This window comes from Diplotaxodon limnothrissa, linkage group LG8 (genome assembly GCF_057381915.1).
Source record: "Diplotaxodon limnothrissa isolate DT_005_m linkage group LG8, D_limnothrissa_male_GT1.1, whole genome shotgun sequence".
NCBI lineage: Eukaryota > Metazoa > Chordata > Actinopteri > Cichliformes > Cichlidae > Diplotaxodon > Diplotaxodon limnothrissa.
Window position 1 is genome coordinate 28,238,881 of NC_140603.1, and position 15,032 is coordinate 28,253,912.

The 15,032-nt window shown below is 43.0% G+C and overlaps 1 protein-coding gene across 1 annotated transcript; it reads left to right on the forward strand.

Annotated features, from left to right (window-relative positions):
* Positions 1 to 8,393: 8,393 nt before the first annotated feature.
* Positions 8,394 to 14,743, forward strand: LOC146627107 (uncharacterized). Its single transcript, XM_085360284.1, has 2 exons — positions 8,394 to 9,284; positions 12,238 to 14,743. The coding sequence occupies exons 1-2, from the start codon at positions 8,394 to 8,396 to the stop codon at positions 14,728 to 14,730; spliced, it is 3,384 nt and encodes a 1,127-aa protein (XP_085216410.1). The 3' UTR covers positions 14,731 to 14,743.
* The last annotated feature ends 289 nt before the right edge of the window (positions 14,744 to 15,032 follow it).

Here is a 15,032-nt window from a genome sequence, read left to right on the forward strand (position 1 = left end):
AATCACTTTTTTTTGGCAAATGATCATCTTTTGGCACAGGAGATTGCTTACTCTGGCTGTGCTGCACCTTACTTATGACGTTCTGTTTACTTTTTAAACCTTAAAAATTCTAACTGCACTACATCACCTAACTCTGGTTAATGCAATTGTATCACACCTTTTGCTCTTGCACGAATTGCTGATAATTGAAACATCCTTCAATGTTGAGCTCGAAGAGTTTTCTTCTTCTTTGGCCATGTTCTCTCAATAATGCACACCTTTTGTTTGTTGCTTACTTTTCCCGTTTCTTTTATTGACAGCAACACCGGAGGGAAAACCATACATTCATTTTTAGCAGTTCGCGCTTCACAACATACGGAACAGGAAGTGATGTCACCTATAATCACCAAAATAAAATCATTTCCAAAATAAAATGACAATGAGAAAACATCTTTCACAACATAAGATAAATTAATATATTTACTCGTGAGAACACAAATCTACCACCCCCTTGTTCTCATGCTGTTAACCCATAGCATCTTATGCATTTCCAAAGAACCATTTTTTAAACTTTCTGAGTCTTGCTCTTGTAACTGGTTTTGTCAGTATGTCTGCAGCCATTTCTTCTGAGGGACAGTGTTCAATGCGGATTTTCCCTTCATTTACCGCTTCACGAATGAAGTGATATTTCACATCAATATGCTTCGACCTCTGTCTGTTCACTGGGTTTTTACTCAAAGCAATGGCCCCTTGGTTATCCCCAAACAGTTTAGTACATGTGTACCTTTTTCTGTCCATGCCATTTAACAGTTGGGTTAAATACATGCTTTCCTGAGTAGTGGTTGCAAGACCAATGTTCAAGTTCAAGTTCAAATTTTATTCGCCACATGCAGTGGCAGGTTGCCCTGCAGTGGAATGAACCCGCCCCCCGACCTTACACACACAACACAGACATCACATGGGGATACAAGTCAGAGAACGGTTGCATTACAGAAAAACACTGAAATGTACACTACAATGGGAAAGTACAAGAGGAACAAAAGAGACCTCCACTCATGCTGGGCTATAGAGGACAGCATGAGAACAGGAAACAAAAAAACTCCTCTGCACAGAAAGCACACAACATTATAGAGCACGTGACCAGCAACAGGGTTGGGTAGGGGATAAGGAGTAATCCCAGGCAACACAGCAGCCATCCTGCCACTGCGCCGACTCTCCAGCGCGGGCCCAGACCCGCCTCATGTTCCCAGGAGCCAATAAGCATCGAAGGCATTGGAAGGGGAGGGGGGATGTGTGAGTGCTTATCAGTGTAAGTGTATGTGTGTGCGTGTCCATAGTTCAGCTGAGACAGTGTCCTTCGCCCTATCAGGCTAAGTAAACAGTCTACCAGCCAACCCAGGTGGCCTTGCACAGAGTGGGAAGAACAGTCAACACACAGTCGTTATCAGGGAGTTTTTGTTTGGTTCAAGCCTTGAGCCAACAGCTGGCGCTGAGGGGATATCCGCATTATGATGCTGATGTTGTTGATTTTTCTTTTATGCGAGCAGCTCATGAGAATTTCAAAGCTGTTCTTTAACACTCCGACACTGGTCTCTCAATCTCCCGTTGGAGAACCGCGAGCTTCTCCATGATGTTATCAAACTTGCGCTCCGTGGTGTTGTCATTCTTGTGCTCAGAGAGCCAATTCTGAGAACTCACGACTGCAGTGAGCTGTTCCACGATGTGATCCAACTTTCGCTCAGAGGTGTTATTCTGAGTATTCACGGCAGCCGTAAGCTTCTCCAAGCTCTTAACCATGCTGCACTCAGTGAGCCCATTCTGAGAAGTCACGCCTCGTCCCATCGTTTCAATCCCAGCGGGCAGCCTTGGGGGGGTTTGAACAGCCGGTTCCGCTCTCTTAATTCTCCGATAAGCCAGGGCCAAGCCAGCTCCGATCAGCAAGAACCCTGTTATCATGGTTCCGAAGAGGTAGATATCGTCAGCGTCCTCGATCGACAGTCCCGCCAGGCACACGACCCTCCATTTCTGCCATCCGTCCATCGTGTATCCGGCAGGGAAAGTCCCTCCAGGGAACTCAGCCTCTCCCGAGCCCAGACTTCTTGTTGAGAAAAGGGTGTCAAAAGCATTCAGAGACCAGTTGATCAAATCCACAATTCTCTTTTAGGTTTTAGAGAACAGACTGTGAGAGAGTGTTCCAGGGAAAGTAATACACACGAGACAAGACAAGGACACAAGAGGCTAAGCAGGGAAGATAAGGGGAAGGAGGAGAGGAGAAAAGTGCGACTGCCTTCGCCGAGAGTCAAACGAGAAGCGCTTTTCCGCTTTTCCTTTGTTATCAAATTTCTCTGTTTCTTCGTAGGTTGCTTTTAAATTGTGTGAATGTTAAATCTTCACTGCTTTGAGTTGTGTGAATAGCAAATGGCTTGTAAGCTTCAGGAAGCCCCTTTAAAATCATAGCGATAAGTCGTCCATCACTGATAACTTCTTTTGCATTTCTTAGGGAGGTCACTGCTTTTTCAGCTCGGATAATATAATCTGTCACTGTCTCATCTGGTTTCTTCTGTAAAGACGTCAGCTCTGTGTACAGTGCGATGATTCTGGACTTGCCTTTACTATCGTAGTGGTCACGTAGTATTTTTAAAGCTTTTCTTCCATCGTCAGTCGCATCTCTCATTACCAGTGAAAGGCTTTTATCATCGAGAAAATGAATCAGTTCAGCGTAGCATTCAGAATTCTTCTCTGCATCTGGGTTAGTGGTTGATAATATAGTGTCCTTTAGACCAATGATCCGTATGTGGCCGAGAAACTTTGGCTACGTCCACACGTACACGGGTATTTTTGAAAACTGAGATTTTCCTTTTTCGTTTTAAAAAAATAATTCCGTCCACACGTAAACGCAGAAATGAAGGAAAATGCTGCTAGGAACATGCCAAAGCAACAGGTGGCGATATGTTGGCCAATCAGAAGTCTAGGTGGGAAATAGTAAACAAAGCTGGGGCATAGAAGCAGCACAGTCGTATGTGTGGAGGGACAGTAACTGTATGTGCATATGTAAGCATTTAAACACTGCAGAGAGTACAATTAACAGTAAAAGTATTGTAGAAATTCATTTCACCAAAACAATAACGTGGCGCACAGTGTGACGTCAGAAAAGGCGCACACCTTTGACGCTAAGTTTTCTGTCCACACATAAATGCAAAAACGAGTTTTCGAAATTATCCACCCTGGCCGGCGTTTTTAGAAATCTCCGTTTTCAGTGACCGAAAACGCCGTTTACGTGTGGACGAAAGGTGCAAACGCATAGAAAAATCTGCGTTTTCAAAAATACCCGGGTACGTGTGGACGTAGCCTTTGCCTCCCAAAGTTCGTAACTGTTTTCGTCTCCGTTGAACACTAACCTCTGCCATCTTCCTCCTGTTGTGTCAGGTCTGGGCCCATAACCTGTTGAGCTCAAAGAGTTTACTTCTTCTTCGGCCATGTTCTCTCAATAATGCACACACTTTGTTTGTTGCTTACTTTTCCCGTTTCTTTTACTGACAGCAACACCGGAGGGAAAACCATACATTCATTTTTAGCAGTTCGCGCTTCACAACATACGGAACAGAAAGTGAAGTCACCTATAATCACCAAAATAAAATCATTTCCAAAATAAAATGACAATCAGAAAACATCTTTTACAACACAAGAAAAATTAATATTAATAAACTCGTGAGAACACAAATCTAACATTCAATAAACATTCCTTTGACAAACTTTAAGGGGATTTTTTTTAATGTATACTGTTACAAACTTGCATGTTCATGTGTTTGTTTTGTGCAGGTGTTATATCTTTTTATGTTAATTCAGCTGTGCCAGGGCCCTGCTCCGATTGGTGCGTGGATACACCACCCCGATGCGACTGGTTCCAGCTGGAGGACCCGCCCATTAAAAGGAGGCTGGAGCGCTACAGCGGAAGAGGTCCTCGCGTTTCTCCTCATGACCAAGCGGTGTTCCTGTGGCAGCCGCTGGCTGCAGTGCGCTTAAAAGTTGTGGAAGTGGAGTGGGTAGGGGTGAGCTGCCGTTTCTTTTGATCACCCGTTTTCTCCTGTTTTGACTTAGTTAAGGAGGTCAGCCTCTGTCTTTATTTTTGACTTTGTTTTGGTAAGGTCAGGGGTGCAGGATTTGTGTAGATTTGTTTTGTTTATTGTTTTGGCCTTGGCTCACCCTGAAGTGTTGACACTCCCGTTTTGTTGTTCCTTTTTTCCACATTGTAAATAAATCACATTATAACGACGGATTTGTTTCATGTGGCTGCTTAGGTCTTGGGGGGGGGGGGGGAGAGACTGCCTCACTCATGTTATTGCCTGGCCCTAGACAGGTCGTAACAATACCATTTATTTTTCAGATAGAGACATCCATAAGTTTAGGAATGAACACACTGTGAATTTGAACCAGTGATTATTATTATGAATGAAAGGTTTTAATAATATAGGCTTTGTTAAAGCCACAACAGCAACAACTGGGAATAAATTTCCACATTCCATGACTGTGTTTTGATTTGATGCATCACTGACATCATCAAAAAAGCCTAGAAGTTTTCTTTATATCTTTTAAAACACAAGCAGTCTTTGTGCATGTTATTCAAACAGGTAACCTGCACAGCAACAAGTAAATCATTGTAAACATGTGAGAAGAAAAACGAACTCCATGGACTCCAAACTGCTCTTTATTTTAAGGGTGAGGGGAGGAAGACGGGACAAAAGACACACTGTGGAAGAGAGCCAGAGATTAAGAATGATTCAATGCAGAGAGGTCTGTTAACACAATGCATCATGGGAATCCCCCAGCAGCCTAGGCCACTTGCAGCATAACTAATGGAGTGTTCAGGGTAAATGGCCTGCATTTGTAGCGCTTTTCTAGTCCATAGGACCCCAAAGCGCTTTACACTACATTCAGTCATTCACCCATTCACACACAGGCGATAGCAAGCTACATTGTAGCCACAGCTGCCCTGGGGCACACTGACAGAGGCGAGGCTGCCGGACACAGGCGCCACCGGGCCCTCTGACCACCACCACCAGTAGTATCTTGCCATGCAGCCAGGATGCAGCCTGGGATTGAACCACCGACCTTCTGATTAGTCGCTGACCTGCTCTGCCACCTGAGCTACAGCCACCTGATCAGCCCTATATGCTTTAGCAAAAAGAAAAGTTTTAAGGCTAATCTTAAAAGTAGAGATAGTATCTGTGTCCTGAATCCAAATTGGAAGCTGGTTCCACAAAAAAGGAGCCTGAAAACAGGGGTGTCCAACTCCAGTCCTTGAGAGCTACTGTATTGCAGCTTTTACGCGCATCCTTGTTCTGACACACCTGAATCAAATGAATACTTGTTATTAGGCCTTTGCCCAACTTGATGGCATGCTGAAGAGGTAATCCAACCATTTTATTCAGCTGTGTTGGAGTAGGGAGGCATCTAAAAATGCAGGACAGTAGCTCTCCAGGACTGGAGTTGGACATTCCTGCTCTAGGAACTACAAGTTGGGGCCTGATTATTCAAGACCTTATATGTGAGGAGCAGGATTTTGAATTTGATTCTAGATTTAAGAGGGAGCCAATGAAGGGAAGCCAATATAGAATAAATCTGCTCTCTCCTTCTAGTCCCTGTATGTACAAGTGCTTCAGCATTTTGGATCAACTGAAGGTTTTCCAGGGATTTTTTAGGGCATCCTGATAATAACAAATTACAGTCGTCCAGCCTAAAAATAAATCCATGAACTATTTTTCTGGAATGACTCTGAGAAAGGATATTGTACGGTTAGGGGTTTTAAAGATATTAGTGATATTGGGAAAATGGAAGAAAGCAATCCTACAGATTTGTTTAATATGTGCATTTAAAAAACATATCCTGGTCAAAAATGGCTCAAAGGTTCACAGTGTGAGAAACCATATCTCCAAGATGTATAGGGCTGAGTACAATAATTAACCTTAATGTGTAAAGAGGACTCTCCATTTACATTAACAAATTGGAGTCTATCAGATAGGTATGATTCAAACCACTGCATTGCAGTACCTTTAATACCTTTAAAATGTCATAATCTAATCTCTGCTCTAATAAAATGTTATGGTTGAAGGTAATGAACACGGCACTGAGGTCAAGCAGGACACGCACAGAGATATGTCCACTGTAAGAAGCCATATGACGATCATTTGTAACCTTCACTAAAGCCGTTTCTGTGCTGTGATGAGCTCTGAAACCTGACTGAAACTCTTCAGTTCCTCTGCAGATGATGAGCTGGCTAAGACAGCTGGGTCAGTGATGGCTATTTAAGTAACAGTTTAACCACTGCCACCTTGAAGGCCTGTGGTACAATTATTAGAGATAGGTTGATAATATTTAAGATTGAAACATTAATTAATGCTCTAAATAAATATCAATGGTACTGAGAGTAGCTGTACATAATGTCACGTCTGTAAAACGATTGTGGTTATTATTGAGCTGATTGGTGGTGTCGTTGGGAAAATGTCTTTATGTTGCAGAAAGACAGGGGTACAAGACCAGGCTTTTCATTTTAAGATGTGAGGTAACCATCCTGAACACGTCATATTGAACACAAGGTATTTCATTTTTTAAAAATGATCAATATTAAGTGAGCTTTTAATATAAAAACAATATCGTGATTTTTTTTCATGCTGTTTATTGAATCGGATGATTGAAGTCTGGATAAACAAGACATATGGGCAATTTATCAATGTATTCCTTTAACAAATTGGAGCTTTAGTAGCACGTGGAAGAGCCATACACAGCCACAACAGCCTGGCACCTCCTCCTAATGCTTCCTTTCACCAGCTTGGTCACACGCTGCTGTGGGATGGCATCTGTCGTGTTGTGTTTTGTTGTGAAAAGACAAAAGTGCTCAAAGTATAAGTGTTCAAAATTTATTATTAAATAGTTGTTATTTCAAGTTAATTCTACGATTCCTAAAAAGACCTTTTCTGTCGTTCAAGGAATCCTAGAGACAAATGATGCCGCACCCAAATAGTAAACAGTTTATTATGTGCCATAAAAACTCAATACCAATGTGCTTGGTCAGAAAGTCGAGAGAAGACCGTGGCTTTAGACTTGGCTCCTCCTATTTGTCTTGGATTTTTCCCTCAGGTCATATTACGCCCTGTATGGCGTGAACTTTTCACTGTAATATTAAGGCAACTCTTCCCACTTCACCATGGCAACCATCTCTTGTCCTCTGGTCAGACCTGAGAGAGAGGACTTATATAGGATTTATGGAGGATTTATAGAACACTGGAATAGCAATTGCTGGTAATGTTAATGTTCAGCAATAGTCTGGCAGGATCAACAAGACAATTATGTTGCTATAATGTGCAAAACCAGAGTTACAAATGATTAAGGTATAAAGAAATATTACAAGATCTGACCTAATAAATCAGCTGATGATTAACAGAACTGATATTCATTCCCTGTAGCAAAGGCCATCTGTGGTAAAATTCAAGTAATTTATTTTCTAAGAATTGAAGTTCACTTCTTTAATATATAAGTACAAGATTGCAATCTTTAGCTCTAAAGAAAAAAATCAAATCAGGATTTCTAAATTCGTTAAAAACTAATAAGGCACCATTTAAATGTTGCTGATAGATTTCAGTGACAGGGATATTGCTTGAACCAAGGTCCATTGTCACAGTCCTACATTTTGACCCTCCAACATTTACATGCTGTTCTATTGCAATGCATTAAAACAGCAGAAGCCAACATGGGGCTAAGAAATTCACAGTTGCAGGAACCCAAAGTGCAATTATTTCAAAATAAAAAAAAACTGAGGAAAAAATCTGAAAACGCTTTCAGTTCATCCTATTTTGTATATTGACACTTCTTAGAACAATTACACATCACACTCTGATGTTTTTTGTTTTGGGTTTAGTGTCATTAAATCCAGCATTTTAATTTATGTGCATGTTTTCAGTTTCTGTTACTAATATTCTAAGCTTTAAAATAATCTATTAGACTTGCAAGGTTAGATTGCCCCCCCTAGTGTCTAGTCCGAGTCTCAGTCACATTTCCCACCTCAGCACAGTCATGCAACAACAACTAATGGAAGGGTAATTGTAGAGGATGAACTACTTAATTTCCTTGCTGTAAAAATCAAAACTTTAAGTCAGGATGAAATTGTGTTGTTGGCCACGAACACATTTGAATCCGAGGGGATTGAAGCCTCCAAGAAAGTTTTGTTTGAGCTCTGCCCCACTACCTCACAGCGGTGCGTTGGATATAAAGGACAGCATAAAGACGCCAACAATATTAAACTCTGTCTTAAAGTGCTGAATGAGTGTGGGGAGAATATCCCAAGATTTGTCTCTCATCACCTGGATGATCTGCCGCCTGTTACATACTCCAGCATGGATGTGTGTTGTCTACTACGGCGAATGGACCAGCTGTGTGCTGAGGTGGGTGCTTTAAAACATGTAGTTAAACTACAGGCGGATGTCTGCGAGCAAGTTATGACCAATGCTGTGGAGGTCGACCAACGTGTGACTGTTCTTGAGTGTCAGCCTGAGGTACCGGCTGAGCCTGTTATGCTGAATGCTCAGGGGTCGGGGACCGCTTCCCACTTTCCCCTGGGGAAACACGCAGAGGAGCGGTGGGGGAATCGAAGTAAAGGCGGCCCGCGCGGAAGGCAGGAAGCCGGAGCTTTGGCTGCTTCAAGGACTGGGACAACAAGCACAGTGTCAGCGTTTTGTCCGGAGATGTTGCTATGTGGTCAAGATCGGGCTCCGACGACAGCCCGAGGCCGTAATATGGAAACTACAGCAACAACGGAGGATCCCGTTGAGACAGTGCTTTCTACATGCTCTCCACAATGGAGTAAAGTTGTGAAAAATGGCAAGCCTCGTCTCAAGCTGGAGAAGGTTAATTCAGGTTCAGGAATGCATGCTGCTACCACTGGACACAATAAGAGGCCTGGACCTGTATCGATTATCGGCACTGGAGCTGTGAGTACAATCAGAACTGTGAAAACTAAATTGGTGAGCGTGTTTGCCACTAAATTTGCCCTGGATGTAGATGCAGAAACTCTTGCTCTGTATTTGAGAGAGAAACTTAAAAGAGATGTGACCTGTCAAAAAATTGCTAGTAAACGTAGCAGGTTCGGCTCTTTCAAGGTTACTGCTGAATGTAATGATGTGGGTGAAATGTACAATCCTGAACTCTGGCCTGAAGGGGCTCTGGTCCGGCGTTATGAACCTCGTAAGCCCGGTACGGTGGTGCCAAGCTCAGTGGATCCAGCAGGGGAGATAACTGCGCCTTTTGGTACCAACGTATCAACATGAAGATGTCTATTCGGGTATTATCTTACAACTGTCGTGGTCTACGTTTGGGACAGAGTGCAGGGGACAAAGCTCGACGGATTGTTGTGGACAGTCTGCTTGCAGAATGTGACATTTTATGCTTGCAGGAGACATGGTTGTCCAAACAGGACCTGGGAAAACTTAACTGTCTAAATGCAAGTTTTTTGGGAGTGGGGGAATCAACAACTGATCTCAGCACAGCTATAGTCAGAGGCAGAATACCTGGAGGGGTTGCTGTGCTTTGGGACAAAAAAATAGACCCTGTGATAAAGCCCATTAGACTGGATGTAATCAGAATCAGAATCAGAATACTTTATTGATCCCTGGGGGAAATTATTTTTTGTTACAGTGCTCCATTTTAAACCAACATTAAGACAAGACAGACAATACGCTAACTAAGAATAGTACAATATATACATATATATACATACATACATACATACATACATACATACATACATACATAAGTCACTTATAAATAAATATTTGGAAAAGAAACATGTGTAGTTGTAGCAGCAAACAGTGTGTTAAGTGGATGCGTTGTACAGGGAGATGGCCACAGGCAGGAATGATTTCTTGTGTCATTCAGTGGTGCTTTTCGGTAATCTCAGTCTCTCACTGAACGAGCTCCTGTGACTGACCAACATGTCATGGAGTGGGTGGGAGGTGTTATCCAACATTGTCTTTATCTTGGACAGCATCCGCCTCTCCGACACCACCTTGAGGGAGTCCAGCTCCATCCCCACAACATTGCTGGCCTTACGGATCAGTTTATTAAGTCTGTTGGCATCTGCGACCCTCAGCCTGCTCCCCCAGCATGCAACAGCATAGAGGATCGCACTGGCCACCACAGACTCATAGAAAATCCTCAGCATTTTCTGGCAGATGTTGAAGGACCTCAGTCGCCTCAAAAAATAGAGACGACTCTGGCCCTTCCTGTAAAGTGCTGTGGTGTTTTTAGCCCAGTCCAGTTTATTGTCAATGTGTACTCCAAGGTATTTATAGTCCTCCACAATGTCAACACTGACCCCCTGGATTGAAACAGGGGTCAAGTGTTTCCTGGTCTTCCTGAAGTCCACGATCAGTTCCTTGGTCTTTGCCACGTTGAGCTGCAGATGATTCTGCTCACACCACGTGACAAAGGAGTCGACCACAGCCCGGTACTCTGTCTCATCATCCCTGCTGATGCATCCAACCACCGCAGAGTCATCAGAAAACTTCTGAAGATGGCAGGTCTCTGTGCAGTGGCTGAAGTCTGTGGTGTAGAGGGTGAAGAGGAAGGGGGAGAGGACAGTCCCCTGTGGTGCCCCTGTGTTGCTGATCACCTTGTCAGACACACACTGTGGGAGACGTACATATTGTGGTCTTCCTGTCAGGTAATCAACAATCCAGGACACCAGAGAAGCATCCACCTGCATCGCTGCTAACTTATCACCCAGGAGGGTCGGCCTGATGGTGTTGAAAGCACTGGAAAAGTCAAAAAACATGACCCTCACAGTGCTCGCCGGCTGGTCCAGATGGGTGTAGACACGATTGAGCAGGTAGATGATGGCGTCCTCTGTTCCGAGACGAGGCTGATAAGCGAACTGAAGGGGATCCAGATGTGGTCTTACTATGGGTCGCAGCTGGTCCAGGATGAGCCTTTCCAGGGTCTTCATGATGTGGGAGGTCAGTGCCACGGGCCTGTAATCCTGGGGGCCACTGGGACGAGGCGTCTTTGGTACAGGGACGAGGCATGATGTCTTCCACATCACCGGGACCCTCTGCAGACTCAGACTCAGCATAAACAGTTTATGAAAGACTCCACACAGCTGGGGGGCACAGGCCTTGAGGACAAGGGGACTCACTCCGTCTGGTCCAGCAGACTTGCCTGAGTGAAGTCTCCTCATTTGCATCTCAACCTGGTATTGAGTGAAGGTGATGGGTGGGGGAGGGGTGTCAGGAATCTCACAGGAGGCAACATGTGAAGAGAGAGGCTGGCACAGTGGTGTGGCTCTGGATTCCAGGCTGACTGCAGGTGAGGTTGTGGGGGTGGGAGCAGACACTGTGGTGTCGAATCTATTGAAAAACAGATTCAACTCGTCGGCTCTATTCTCACCTCCCTCAGCTCCCCTGCTGTTGGTTGGCCTGAATCCAGTGATGGTCTTCATGCCCCTCCACACCTCTCTCATGCTGTTCTGCTGGAGTTTCCACTCCAGCTTCCTCCTGTAATTGTCCTTAGCCTCTCTGATCTTGTCCTTTAGTAACACCTGGATCTTCCTCACCTCCTCTTTGTTGCCCCCTCTGAAAGCCCTCTTCTTGTTGTTGAGGAGGGCTTTGATGTCCTTAGTCACCCACGGCTTGTTATTTGGGTAACAATGAACAGTCTGAGCTGGAACAATGGAGTCGGTGCAGAAAGTTATGTAGTCTGTGATACACTCAGTAAGCCCATTGATGTCCTCGGCGTGAGGCTCACAGAGTGTTTCCCAGTCGGTCACCTCGAAACAGCCCTGTAGTTCCGCTATTGCCTCCTCTGACCACCTCCTAACAGTCCTGGTGGTCACAGGTTCCCTCCTCACAATTGGCACATAGCGGGGGGTGAGGTGAATCAGGTTATGATCTGACCTACCAAGTGGGGGGAGGGAGGAGGAGCTGTATGCATCCTTGACGTTAGCATACAGTAAGTCTAAAGTTTTCTCTCCCCTGGTGGGACAGTCCACATATTGTTTGAATGTTGGTAGTGTATTGTCCAGTGATACATGGTTGAAGTCACCCGAGATCACAATAAAGGCACTCGGGTGCTGAGTCTGTAGCCGAGCTATGGCAGAGTGGATAGTGTCACATGCAGCTGTGGGGTTAGCAGAGGGGGGAACATAAACAGCCACCAAGATGACGTGAGAGAATTCCCTGGGTAAACTGGTGTATTGGTATACAATATACACAGAACAATAGTAGTTTTATCATTCTTAATATTTATACTCCCTATGAATCTTGTCAAAATGAGCAAGAATACCTCAGTAGGCTGGCTTTTATTAATGCATTTATTCAAGACAATGATACTTACAGCATATATGTTTTGGGTGATTTTAATGCTGATCTCACAGACAGCAGTTCTCAGTTTGCTGACCACTTAACTCATTTTTGTCAAGTTAATAATCTTATCTTGTCTACCAAAGTGTTACTGCCTGCAGATAGCTATACATACATAAGTGAAGCCTGGCATAGTACATCATGGCTGGACCACTGTATCTGTACAGCTGATGGACATGCAGCTTTAGCAAACATGACTATTAGGTATGAGGTAACTGTGTCAGATCATATACCTTTTGGTTTTACTGTGAATGTGGAACAAATGCCAGCAACAACTGGAAACAATATTGCTAATATTGCTACCAGTGTAAAATTAGACTGGTCAGCTTGTAGTGAAGATGATTTCTTAGCTTATCATAGTAATACCGATATACATCTGAACAACATTTCTTTGCTGAAAGAAGCTATTTTGTGCAAGGATGTCAACTGTAAGAATGCTGTGCATAAACATTTACTCTGCTCAATGTATGATGATATAGTGACTGCTCTGTATAAAAGTGGTACACTGCTTGATAAACAATATAAGCATAAGAAACCTAACATCAGACCTGGCTGGAAAGAACATGTATCCATGTACCATGATGAAGCTCGCATAGCTTATAAATGTTGGGCCATGGCTGGAAGACCTAAACAAGGCCCAGAATTTGAACAGAAAAAATGTGCGAATGCCAGATATAAGTACGCTGTTCGCTTTATAACTAAAAATGAGCAAATGCTGAGAGCAGATTCTTTGGCCAGGAAAATGTTGTGTAATAATATGGCAGATTTTTGGAAAGAGGTGAAAGCTCTTAATAACTGTAAACCATCTCTACCATCAACTGTTGAAGGTGTTTCTGGGGCAGATAACATTGCAGCATTATGGAGACAGCATTACAGTGCGTTGTTTAACTGTATAAAAAGTGAACCATATGAGGACAATCTTGACATGAGTAATGACACAATAAGTGTAAGGACACATGAAGTATATGAAGCCATTCATAGGTTGTCTGATAATAAATCCTCTGGTTTGGATCACATCACTGCAGAACATTTAAAACATGCTAGTTTAAGGCTAGCTCCTCTTTTAGCACTCTGTTTCACTGGGTTTATGATTCATGGCATATTACCAGACTCAATGCTGTGTATTTTACTGGTACCAGTTATGAAAGACAAAGCTGCAAAAGTGAGCTGTTTGGATAATTACAGGCCGATTGCACTAGCCAGTATTTTATCTAAGGTGTTAGAAAGAATCTTGTTTGATAGAGTTAGTGTGTTCATCTCTTCTCTGGATAATCAGTTTGGCTTTAAACCAAAGCACGGCACTGACATGTGCATATATGCACTCAAGGAAATAGTCAGGTTGTATAGGGCTAAAAATTCATCTGTCCTCATGTGTTTCATTGATGCCTCTAAGGCTTTTGATCGAGTGAACCACAGAAAACTTTTTGATAAATTGAAGACACGGGGAGTTCCTCAATACATCGTGAGGATTCTCTCTTACTGGTACGCTCATCAGAACATGCAGGTTAAATGGGGAAGCAGTATTTCTGCCCCCTTTGGTGTCAGCAATGGTGTCAGACAGGGTGGGATTTTGTCTCCAATTTTATTTAATTTATATGTCGATGATTTGTCCATACAGCTGAGAGCCTGTAACACTGGGTGTATATTAGGTGAAGCACTGATAAATCATCTTATGTATGCAGATGACCTGGTTGTTTTTAGTCCAAGCAGTGCTGGGTTACAGGATCTTCTTAATGTCTGTACTGAATATGGTGTGCAATATGACATTGAGTACAATGCTGCTAAAAGTGCTGTTTTGATATGTAGAACCAAGCAGGATAAACAGCTAAATTTCCCTTTGTTTAAACTGGCACAAAAAACTCTTGAAGTTCATAAAAAGGTGAAATACCTCGGTCACTTTATTACTGAGCAAATGAATGATGATGATGACATATACAGACAACGATGTAAGCTCTATGTGCAGGCAAATACTATTGCACGCAAATTCAGCTTTTGTTCACTTCCAGTTAAAGTGGCTTTGTTTAAAGCGTATTGCACACCGCTATATACTGCCCCCTTGTGGTCATCCTACAAACAATGTAGCATGCAGAAGCTGCATGTTGCATATAATGATGCGATGAGAATCCTTTGCAGGATACCTAGAAGTGGTAGTGCCAGTCAGATGTTTGTAGCTGTGGGTGTCTGGACTTTTAAAGCACTTTTAAGAAAGTTAATGTTCAGTTTTAGAGAACGACTGGATGGTTCGAGTAACAGTATAATTTTAGCACTTACAGATCCGACAGTGAGTGGTTCCCGTTACTCATCCAGTCTCAGAAAGCACTGGTTAAAGTGTTTGTGTATTTATTGATTTATTTTAAGTAATTGTGTTTTATGTATATTATGGTTTTATATGTTTACAAATGCTTTATATACTTATTTATATACATATATATATATATTTAATGGTATACCTTGTGTTGTGTGTGTGTGTGGGGGGGGGGAGTTGTGTGTGTGTGTTTCTTGTCTTGTTTTTATGGACATGTAGTCTGCCAATAAAGATTGAATTGAATTGAATTGAATTGAATGCAGCTCATGTACTTTGGAGGCAGGGCTGGACTGGGACAAAAAATCGGCCCGGGCATTTTGACTAGAGACCGGCCCACCAAAAAT